The sequence below is a fragment of the Pyxicephalus adspersus genome, chromosome 9 (assembly GCF_032062135.1).
Source record: "Pyxicephalus adspersus chromosome 9, UCB_Pads_2.0, whole genome shotgun sequence".
Lineage (NCBI taxonomy): Eukaryota > Metazoa > Chordata > Amphibia > Anura > Pyxicephalidae > Pyxicephalus > Pyxicephalus adspersus.
Genome location: NC_092866.1, coordinates 28277162 through 28289547, shown reverse-complemented (window position 1 = coordinate 28289547; position 12386 = coordinate 28277162). Strand labels below are relative to the sequence as shown.

Sequence of the window (12386 nt, the reverse complement as noted above, 5' to 3'; positions counted from 1 at the left end):
CTCACGTTATCCTTCATAGCACATTGCCTCACAAAACACTTCTTCACCTTTCTTCAAGCATTTATTTTCTGAAATGGTCACACTTTTTTGGTAATTATAATACTTCTACTTTTGCCTCCTTAGGACTCTCTGGTTTTGAATAGCAAACAACTGTAAAAATAATTACCAATCATATACAATATGTACACACAAACAGTGACATATTGTTTTACCCCTACCCTACGCCAATCAAATTATTACAAAAATAATGTATCTGGAATTTGACTTTTAGGTATAATTCTAGTTTTTCTAGAAGATTATATTAAAAAAGCCTATCCATATTTACTGCTAGTCTCCTACAGACTAGCTCCTAGTCCTCACATCTCATCAATACTTTCCCTGGGGGGTGTTACCAAGCTGATCTGGGTTTACAATATTGCTGCACAAAAAGATGCAATATGTCGCTACATGAGCAAACTTCTATGCAACAGTAAGTATGGCCACTGGTAAAGACTTTGCAAAACTTCTTTAAAATATAAAAGAAAAGAAAGTTTTGGCATCTGGTTAAGCGTTTAGGTTGGATCAGGGCCCTATAGGGAGTAAAAACTGAAAGAAATGTTTTTTAGTGTGAGAGAAAATTCACGTTTAGACAGTTGCTATTGGAACATTGAAATCAAAAAATATCAACTAAAATTTAACCAAATTTCAAAAGTTGTGGCTTAAGAAAACCTGTGCTGAAAGAAAAGGACCTGCAGACATCAAGAAAAAAATTGTACTTTGGCATATTTAATATTGTAATACTTTTAGTTGCTGACCTTAAAATAACATGCAAAGACAAAACACTAAATTTAGAATCAGTAAAACAGAAAGTACTAAAACAATTGGATCAGCACAACAGCCATGCAACAAGCATTTGCAAAGACATCAGCAATATCAAACTTCTGTTTTTCTCTTAGTTTGGGTTACTTTGAAAGCTACATAGGATTTACAATGTACACTGCCAAAAAGTATTGTACCTATATGAAAATTGATATACATTGGCCCACATGCCAGAAACTTACAATAAATGTTTGTGGTCCATAATAAACCCCCTAGCTCATTATAGCCATACTTTAGTCAGTTACATATATAGTTTAGTTACATAGTCATACTTTATAACTATACAGTATATATATATTATTTATAAAACTTTTTATTTGCTAAATATTATTGTTGACTGGGTATTGTTATACATTTGTACAGTATTGGCTTCTTTGTTCCTGTGGGCTCCATAGTACTATGATCTGCTATTGCTTTAGTTATATCCTGTATTATACAGAACATACAGGGCAGTGATGATTGCTATTCTTAGGATAGAATAATGGTGAATCCCTTTTGAATCTACGTGTCACATGTTTTGTGTGTTCTGACATATTAGAAGTCTGTTCTTAACCATGTGTTTGTTGGATATTAAAGATGACTCGGTACATCAGCATTTGTTGTAGCTGGCACATGGAATTCATTGGATCATTCAAACAAAAATGAGGCGACCAGGAATTGTGTGAGTGAATTAATTACTGATTTTTAGCATGCCAGAAGTATTAGCATACCATTGTAAATGAGAGGAGTGTTAATTGATGCATTAATATAAATAGAACTCATTTGAAAACTGTAATCATTTCAGCCTGTAAGCACTTGGAGTTATCCAGAACATCATTTAAGGTATTGTGTTTATATATTTGTTCAATATATAACAAGGACAGCTTGAACTAGTTTTATACAGTTACTTGGACACTTTTGTCATTGTTTTGGCTACATTTCGTGGTGAGCATCTGGATTTAAATTTGGATAACGTATCTCAGTTTGTTATGTGGCATTGGCAAAGTTAAAAGCTTTGGTTTGGGACTATACATTAGGTTATCGTATGTTGTTTTGTTTTTTACTCAGTGGCATACATATAAAGATGGTAACAATAGCACATTGAGGGTTTAACTTCTAACAACGGTTTCTAGTTTTATTTTAGTTGTACGAATTTAAAAGTTTACTATGCTACACAACATTTTAGAAATATTTTTTATACAACATTTTTCTTTGTACTTCAAGTAACTGTGCAACATATATTCATTACAGTCTTCTTCAGTGTTTAGGTAAGGTACTATAGCAAATATTTATTGACTAAAAACATACAATTAGGTTAGTAGCCTCTGTAATAGTGCTGTGATATGTTGGTAGGTATTTATATTATATGCTTCAACATATGAATGTTTTATATTTAAAAACCTTCTTTATCAAATCTTCAGATTAAAAACTGGATCTGCTTCTCCTCAGCCACCAGTCACCAAAACACATTGATTATTAGTGCTCATAATTTCAAACATGAAGTCAAAGTCTAAAACTAGATTTGCTACTGCCTCACTGGCACACAATGTGCAGTACACTGAGAATAACCTTAGAAAGTGTTCAGTACAATCTAAAGATGCAGTCAGCCTAAAATGGTCAAAATACTATCTGGAGAGAACATAGAATGAAATGCATATACACAAGGTATAAAAAAACCCATTATAGTTTAAAGGAATTGGTATATATCTGTTAAGGAAATCCATAGGTGAAATTGCCCATGAGGGGAATTGTAATGTCTTTAACTTGTTTATCCTTGGGTTGTTTATAGTTCAGCCTTTTTATAAAATAAAAAAGGCACGTTTTTTCTGCAGTTTTTTTACATATACTTTTATTTTTTTGTGCCCAATGACTTACTTTTTGTTCATGAAATATTGCCACCTTGTGGTAGGCAGAAAAAGAAATACAAAAATTTGATTAACGCGCCTTTATTAAACGTTCTTATTAATATACTTTTTTCTTTAGAAAAACAAAAAAGAGACAAGTGCTCTGCAGCAGGCAATATGGCAGGAGATGATGTTCCCCAAAGTAAACCATGCGGTGGTAAGTAATTAACTCTGAAACATCTGAAAGTAGAATGTAGTGTATTTTGCTTATAACAGGCTATATTTGTTGCTAAACAGATCTGAAAAAAAGAATAAAGGTTTAGCCCCAAGAAAACCAGTCAGCTTGTTCTTCACTAACCTTCTAAAGATGAAATGTATTTGGCTGCTAGAGGTTATTGTACATTATTGTATTTTGAAAATTTAGAATTTCAAAAATTTAGGTAACAGAAATAACACTGCCTACTTGGAAAAATAAATGTGAAAAACTATTAGTGGGCCACTATTTAGATATATGGAGTCAGACATGACCTCAAACATTCCCTTGTGGAAAGCTACGGCCCTGTGTTTCAATGTCAGTAATTGATTCTCACCAGGGAATGTCAGATTCCTTATTTAAAAAATAGAGCCCTTGGAACAAGTCATCTCCTCCCTGAAGACCTTGTTTCATAGAGAGATGTTGGATACTAAAATGTAGGGCGATGACTCCATAACTCGCTTTTTGGTCTATGCCTTTACTGACTCGGACTGCAAATCGATTCTTGAAATGTTTCAATATTCTACATGGTATATCACCAATATATCTGGCTGACTATGTGATCATTAGTTGTTAACATTATGAATGTTAATAATGTTAATATTATGAGTGTTCCCCTTCCGTTTCCCCTATGTGTTCTGTCCCCCCTCTCTTTTAGTTATGGTTGTTTGGTTGTATATGTATAAATGAAAATTAATAAAAATAAAGCCCCTGGAGTTTGCCAGAGGCTTTCCTGATCAGATGAGACCTGGGTTGCGTACACATGTCAAATTATTGTCGCCCGAGACCAACAGTCATGCTTTCTCAGGAAAGGATCTGACATATTTACCTCTACATTATTTTAGGAGAGAACAGCATGATGCTGCTCACTCGTCTTCCCTCTTCCCTCTTCATAGAGCAGAACAGTGCTGTGCGTACAGCGCTCACTTGTGCAGCTATCACCGGAAAATATCATGAGAGATTGTTTCCAGTGACAATTGTCCTACGTGAGTGTGTAGCCTAAGGAAGAGATTTGCGGATAAAGATTAAAACAAAAATATCAGTGGATGGTTCTACAAAATCCTATTGCTTATGGGCTCCTTTATTTCAGAAAATTTAAACATACTCTGAAATGAAATACCATATTTTTTATTTTTTGACACGTGTGATAGGAATATGAGATAATTGATCATGATTAAACATTTTTGGTTAGGCATTATTCACTCAAAGAAAAAACAGGTGGAAAGGATGTTCTGCTACTAGTTATGCGGGTAATTGCATTTATTTGTCCTGTAATTGTCATTAAAATTAGGACATCAAACCAGTACATACAGGAATTTCAAGCCTGGCATTCCTGACATTCTCTTATGATAAGCTTCTTTATTGATATTGGCCTAATGGCTCATATCTCTATAGGTGCGGTCACAAAAAATAATGATGGCCAAAAATAATGAACAGAAATAGGTTGGATGATTGTCATAGGGTGAGCTGCTGGACCATTGGATGTAATTAGGTTTTCTGCCTTTCTATTATATGGCAACATACATGAGAATATATTACTTTTTTTCTTAGAGATGTATTATGCTTTATATTGGTACATTTTCATGTTTCTTATCTCACACAATTTTACAAACTTCTGTTTCAAGTGGTTTACAATTAGGTAATGTCTGCTCACATTTGTTTTGTACTAATTCCATATGTTTCCACTATTTTTACCTAATATTCTGGAACTGTATAATGAGGTAAAATTGTTTTTGACTGGATTTCCATGTACCCTATAGTACTATTGAGGACTCTATTTTAATATTGTTTTATTTTCACATTGTAGGCTACTGTGGTTTAAGTAAATGTAAGTATGACAAACACAATTGTTAAAAAAAGCTAATAATAAAGTATATTAATGAAGGTAATCATACACTAGTTGATGGGTCAACAACCAGTGCAAGCAAACATTATCTTTGTGACATTGTTAATTTGCCTGGTTATTAATGTTATCCATCAGGGTAATCTTTTAGCAGCTGGGAGCACTTCCTAACAACCACCAGTAATTAAATGTGTTACCGGATGTACAACAACTGCCCCACAACTTGTTCTAACTGATATTATTTACAGCTCCTATTGTCATTTAAAAGCAAAACTTGCCAGTAAGTCAAGTGTGTTTATGTGGGGAAGAGGTTATTGGGGGCAGCAAAGAAAGAAAAGGCAATGCTTGCAATGCATGCCCTGTATTTTGTAGATTTTTAGGGCATATGAAACATGTCAAAATTACTAAAGAGGATAATGGTTGTTTGTGTCAATGTGGAACTATTTTTGCATATGTGAATGATTTAGGCCAAAAGTATTCAACTTTGTTGTTGTTGTATTCCTTAATGGCAGTGTGTACACATGCATTACAATTATAAAGAACAGTTTTTTTTAATGTAATCAATCGTATTGTTTAAAGTTGGAATCCTTGTCAATTTCTAGCTTTTTGTTTTAATTCAAATAAAATATAGATGCTTTACAGACCAAAATAAAGAAAACTATACCAAGAATGGCCTGCCATTGCAGATGATCTTGCAAAAATGATAGTTTCCTAGTTATCGTGGCCTAGGGGGCTTTAAAGGCCTTGTAAAGGCAGCGACAAACTTGTATGGGCTAAATGCACAAAATGTACAATGTGTCATGGTGATGCTCACGGTAACAGATAGGTATTATCAATGTATTGATGCTCAAGGTAAAATATAGGTATTTCTAATACAGACATGCCTTCTCACATCATAAAAGCATACACTTTCATTAGAAATGGTCATTTGATCACATGATATCCAAGAGTTTCATAGATATTTGTTTTTAGAAGACTTCCCTCTGTCTGGCACTGTTGTCACAGGTCTAAACATGGTGGTAGCTAAAGTATATAATGTTCACTATTTGACTGTGTATACTGCATGGATTAATGTCTGGAAGACAAAATACATCAGGCCACTAACTCAACATATCTTTCTACAAGCCCACTGGACAAATGCACCGAGATCCAGTTTCAGTGTGTCACTGGCCCAAAAGAAGCATGCTGATAGTGAAGTTAGAGTTACAGAAAAACCCTTAAGATATGTATTTGTTACTGATCAGTGAGTTTCAGGGTAATAAACCCATTGGTTTGGCAAGAAAAGTAGCATTGTCCATTCAACAACTATGTTGCTTTTGTGAGCACAGATTCAGATTTCCCTGTGTTAAGGTTTTGTGTCCCATATGCAGTGGTAAAATGGTTTCACTATTATTTAAAAACAAGCATACAGTATAATGACATTCATTTTAAAAGTATTGTATGTATATGTAGTTCCATGGACCAACAATATTTTAAATGGCTTTTTTTTTCTCTAGTGATACAAACCATAGTCTTTTTAACATGGACTGCATTAGGAGTGGCGTTCATCGTAGTAGGTAAGAATGTCTGATATGTACATATTTTCTGTAATTAGGCATTTATTATCATACATTTAAATGTGTATGTTCCTTTTATTACCTTTAGGTGCTATGAACATATTTAAATGTCCTGAGGAGCGATTTATTCCAATATATATGGTTGTTGCGGGAGCCTTCAGCTTTGCATACTGGATTTTATTACCTTTGAGATGCTTCTTTCCCACCATTGGAAAGATCCTTGGTCTTCCTATTGCTCTTTTTGTCTTTGCCTGGTTTATTGCAGGTAAGAACATATTTTACAGTGGGCCTATGTTGACAAATTATGTAAACTGCCATTGCTGAGCTAATTCTAATGAATTCCAGTTGTCTAGATATAAGCTGATCTTTTAGTAAAGAATAAGAATACCAACCTAGCAAGCTGAATATTTATTCAGATCAGCAATGGCATGTTGGCTATGGTATATAACTATCTTACATAGTTAACTTATTATATTTAATGGTTTGATTATAATTTGCATTGCAATCATTATGCTGATCTGCATGTATATACAGAAATATACCAACTGAAAGGAATCCTGATGAATTAACCTGGACCACAACAAGCGCAATGATACATATTGTACATGAACAGATCACATTTATATTAATTTATAACTAAAGCAGTGTTTCTGAACAAGGGTTTCTCCAGAGGTTGGGGTTTCTTTGCAGTGAGGAATTTGTGCCTCTCAGGTCATTTACTACCGACTCCAGTGATCTTTTTGTGTATTTGTAAGAGACATTCTACCCACTGACCACCAAGCTAATGGACCCTGGGCTGTGAATACAGTATAGCAATTATAGCAGGAGACCTGAACGTTATTTCAAGGGGTTCCCCCATGTTAAAAAAAGGTCAAGAAACACTAAACTAAAGTATGATACACAGTGTTATTTTGTGTTAAGTTATCAATGGTATTATATTTATAGAGATATTTCTACTTTGGTGAGGTGGACTGACAAATCAAAAAAAAAATGCACAAATCTTACAAGAAAGTATTGTGTTAATTTAGTCTACATGAGACATATACTAAAAATATTATTATCAACCTGGTTAATTAAGTATATATTCCACAAAAATAAATAGAAAAATGCCCCACTAATCCTTCCATAACAAAATAATGTTTTCTGTGTACACACATACACACAAAGCTACCCCCTAAAGCTCAGTCTATGTAGCAATCTACTTTAAACAGTGAAGTCAATATTTCATTAGTAATTACCATGCATTACTGCAGCATTGTGCCTAACATCATGTACTTGCCATTGCTGAACTGAGATCTTGTCCAAAGCTGTAGTATATATTTGCTTACTGCACATCCAATCGGATTAATTTTGATCAAGGCTAAAGTACCACTTAATTATGACTACGTCTGACCTAACTCCACGGTCCAGTATTTCACAGGATTATGAAACACTGGGCCGGGTTTATTTAAGCTCTCCAATACTGAAAAAGATAGACTATCATGGGTGAACCTGGGTGATCCAACAAACCTGGATTCCTAAAAAAAATGCAAATGTTTTCAGTCCTGGACCAGATCTATTCCGCGTTTGCTGTATCACCCAGGTTCTCCCATGATAATCTATCTCCTCCAGTCTTGGAAAGCCTTAATAAATCATGCCTATTGCCTAAGGATATTTCTTCCAATGCCCATATGAGCAGGAGCCAATTTTGTGCTAGATGCTGGTGCACATCCATCTAAATAAGTATAAAGGCCTGCAAAAAGTACTAAATTGCTATGTAATAATTTTTCTCTGCACTGCAGATTTCCCAACCCCTAGGTGGGTTCACTTTGCTCTAATTTGCAGTTTAATAACCATTAAACTTGCAACAAAAGGATGAAGGTATTGCAGTCACCCATCTTCCCAAGGAGAACATGTGGCATCACCTACACCAACTAGAAACATTGTAGGGTTAAAGTATTTTTAGGTTTGGGCAGTGAGTCTTTAATGTATACATCTACCTTATTGTCTGATATACAGATAACAAAAAGAGGTCAAATTATCAAAATGTGGATCAACAAGTAGATTTTCACGTAAATTCCAGTAAATGTTACAATTGTAACTTGAAAAGTGTCACTATAAAAATGCCTTTAAACTCACTCTTTACTCTAGGTTACATAGATAATAAAATGGATATATTTGTAATAAATTAAATGGTATAATGGATATATATGTATTTGTTAAAATGCTTGCTGGACTTATGTTAGGTCTACAGAAGACCTTATATTGCACAATTTAATGGACTGTTAAAATGTTCTAATTCTTACAGGCAGCGTGTGGGTGTTCAGACGTTATCAAGTTGACCCGTCAAAAATTAGGTGTGATACTCACATGTATTTATTCGTTTTCTCCATCCTGCTCATTCAGTGGATCTTAATTGGAATTGGAATCATCGGCATTTTGCTATCTTGCTTCTTCTGCAAGAATTCAGTAAGCAATTATTTTATATTAAAATAACATTTTACTAAACCAGGGAGACCAAGGGGCCTATTCATAAAGGGTCAGATGTCATATTTACCCAAGATTTGCCAACTAGTCATTTACCTTATTTATAATTACTCACCCAAAAAACTTGCAACTACCTGAATTTATCCTTATGTTCATTATTATATTTATTTGAATTTTAAGAATATTTACAAAATCTTACAGAAAATGCATTTTATTTGCTCCTATTTGTTAAATTTATAGTCGAAAGCATTTTATTATATTTGACCAATAAGCATAAAACCAGTACCTGTTGATCCTGCAAAAAGGTAACTTAACTGTTTGTACTTAACTGTGCACTCTGCGCATGCTTTACTGTTACCAGTTACCAGAAGTTTATTTTTGCTTAGTTCTCTAGGTGGACTAAACATTTTTATTATGATATTGGAGAAGAGGAGGATGTTCTGTAGTCCCGCCCCTGTTAGTGTGATAATGCTGCTTTTCCAATAATGCAGTATGATGCAAAACCATTGTCAACCTGATGCAAAAATCTGTTACTGACAGGATGACCCCATGAATAAAAAAGAATAAACTAATAAAATGAATACAGTTACCTCATCCTGTGACTAGTAAACTGCAGTATTGTTATTTTGGTTCTTTAGGAGAAAATAATTAGGAACTTTAAAAAATGTAAAAAGTTTGTTCTTTAGGAGAGAATCAAAACACCATTAATGTTATTGACGTATAGGAAAAATAATAAAATGTAGTCATAGCTACTGTAAATGTGATCAATATTTTAATATAGTTACTTTTAGTTAGTCAGTTACTTTTAAAGGATTAATAAATTGGAGATTATAGATTATCATATTGATAAATTTGTTGCTAGAAGCTTAATGCCGGTAATTTGTGGCACAGGCAAGGATGCCCTGGTTCTAGATCCCCAACAAGCTAACTCTCCGTGTAACCTTACCCCTAACCCTCAAAATACCTTCCTACAAATCTAACACCAGCAAATCCTTATGTAAAGTAAACCTTTGTTTGCATACTGTTCTACTCCAATTTACTGAAAACCAACTTTCCTCTAAAAACAGAATTCTAAACATAAGAGTCCAATGTTTCTGAGGCCTATTTATAAAACTTAAAAAGTAAGAAACAAAAGAAAAAAATAAAGTTGTTTTACATTTTAACCAACCAAGTTAATTGTAAAATATTTCAACAGAATATAAAGTGGAACTCGGCTGCATCTAGAGAGAGAGGCTACTGAAGCCTCAATCTCACTGTCTAAAAGGATGCTACAGCCTTGTATTTGTTTTTTTTTATTTATTTATAATATAATATATATATATATATAATATAATATATTTATAATATCCATGTTATTTGTATTAAAAATATTTGCATTTGTCATTCAAAGCATGAGTTTTTAGAAATTCAACAAATATTATGACTTTGATCTATTTGATGTGCTTTTTATTTATTTATGTTGCATGTGTAATTATTTTGCATTATTTAGTCCCAAATCATTGACTGCTTTTTTATCTTATTTCAGTGTATCCCTGAATTTTTCAGTTGTTTTGATTGCTGTCCATGCTTAGAAGAATCCATGTGCCTGGATTGCTGCAAAGCCTGTCCGTGCCTAGATTGTGAGAAAATAAGTCAGTGCCTAGATTGCGGCAAAATCTGTCAGTGCCTAGATTGCTGCAACATCTGTCAGTGCCTAGATTGCTGCAAAATCTGTCAGTGCCTAGATTGCTGCAAAAACTGTCAGTGCCTAGATTGCAGCAAAACCTGTCAATGCCTAGAGTCCTGCACCACTCTATGTTCAGATATCTGCTGCTGCTGCTGCCAGAAATGTTGTAAGAGCATCCAGTGCAGCAGTTGTTTCAATTGTTTAAATTGCTGCAAGTGTTTAGAGTGTTGTGCCTCAAAAGCATGAGCACCAGAGGAGACATAAGAACATGTTTAAATGAAATCTAGATTACAGTGGTCACTGATGAGACATCAATATATGCAGGATACCATAAATATTGGATTTTAGTATTTTTCTAGCATCACAATAAATGCTCATAAACTGGTAAAAAATGTACAGTAATTTTGTACTAACGTTTATTTAAAATGCTTTGCAAATACCAGTTTAGTTGTGTACTGTTAAACTAGTTCATCTGATGTATCTTTCCTGATAAGTACTCTATTTTTTTTACCAGTGATTAGACTCTCAGAATGATATAAAAAAGCATGAATGGTTATTAAAATCACACTTTACTTGTGGTGGAGACTTTTTATGGTATTGCTTCTTATGGTATTGCACCATTTCTTGACCTCACTTTTATTATAGTCATAAAAGATTTAGGAATAAATTGAGAATATCACATATGAGAAACAATAGGTTTATTACCAGAAAGTGATTCCTTACAAAGATTGTTCAGTGCCTTTTGCAAGCATTGGGCAGAAAGGTCAAATGAAGATATGGTACAGAAAACATGCACAGTATACAAGCACAGTAGGTGAAATTGATCACTTTAGTGAGTTTTCTGGATCTCTAAATTCTAATTTTAAATCAAGACAACATCACCTACAGGCTATTAAGTTGCATTTTGTAGATGTTCTTTATTTTTCAACTTTAAAACTACATCATCTGAAGCTTAAAATATATATAATCACCAGTTTCCAACTTCTGTACCAATCTGCAGTATGAAGATTGTGTATGCAATTTGAAGTTAATCAATAGATTTGGGCCAAACAGTGAATTCAAAAACAAAAATCATACAAAGGTAGGTTATAGACTACTCTAAAACCTGTTTATTAAAACTTTTCCATTCATGCCCTGTACAATAGAGATTTGTAGTATACATATATGTGTCTTTAGTGTTTTTTAAAATGACAGTGGTCTTTCTGCTGTCAGCCTGCTGTCCTCATTCACTACATCACTGATATTAGGACTTAATGATGGACGGTACAGTCTTCTATACATTTAAAAGCATGTCATTAAGTGGGCAGTGGAAAGTCAGACTGGTAAATTTTTATTGATTGTTTAATCATATGTATATATTCACTTTTTTGTTGTCAATCATATATTTATTATTTGCAATTTTCTGTTTTCTGTAATTAAGGTTATTGGACAATAAAGAAATTTAAAATGATCACAAATGGCTGTTGTATAGTAATGGATAGTTTTTGAATATATGGATCTGCAGATGGATATATAATTCATTATAATTTTCTTTTTTATCATTTAGAAATGGTAAGCTGTCTTAACATTGTAGATCATTGTACATGTTAAGTACATAATATCATTGATCATTTTTCATGTTGAGTGCATGCTTGCCAAGCACACGGCTATATAGCCATTATGAATAGGTTCTTGGCACTGCAAATTAATTCCTATAATGTTCATGATCTTCATTTTTGGAATGTGTAACCACAGGAAAAGTAGTGACCCAGCTAAATTTGGTGATCATGGCAAAAGTGGCAATCAGGGTGTTTGAAACAAACACCTCTGATCTTTACTGTGGTCCTTTGGCATTTCAACTATCAAAGTGGGGACCACTTTCTGGTGATTAGTTAAGTAGCAGTCATACTGATTGTCAATATATGATTTCAGTGGTAATAGT

At 33.6% G+C, this 12386-nt stretch overlaps 1 protein-coding gene across 1 annotated transcript; it reads left to right on the top strand.

Annotated features, from left to right (window-relative positions):
- Positions 1–1644: 1644 nt before the first annotated feature.
- LOC140338319 (uncharacterized) lies at positions 1645–11915 on the top strand. Its single transcript, XM_072422502.1, has 7 exons — positions 1645–1680; positions 2821–2898; positions 4742–4762; positions 6274–6333; positions 6422–6598; positions 8621–8781; positions 10325–11915. Exons 2-7 carry the CDS (start codon positions 2859–2861, stop codon positions 10709–10711), a joined length of 846 nt encoding a protein of 281 aa, XP_072278603.1. The 5' UTR covers positions 1645–1680; positions 2821–2858; the 3' UTR covers positions 10712–11915.
- The last annotated feature ends 471 nt before the right edge of the window (positions 11916–12386 follow it).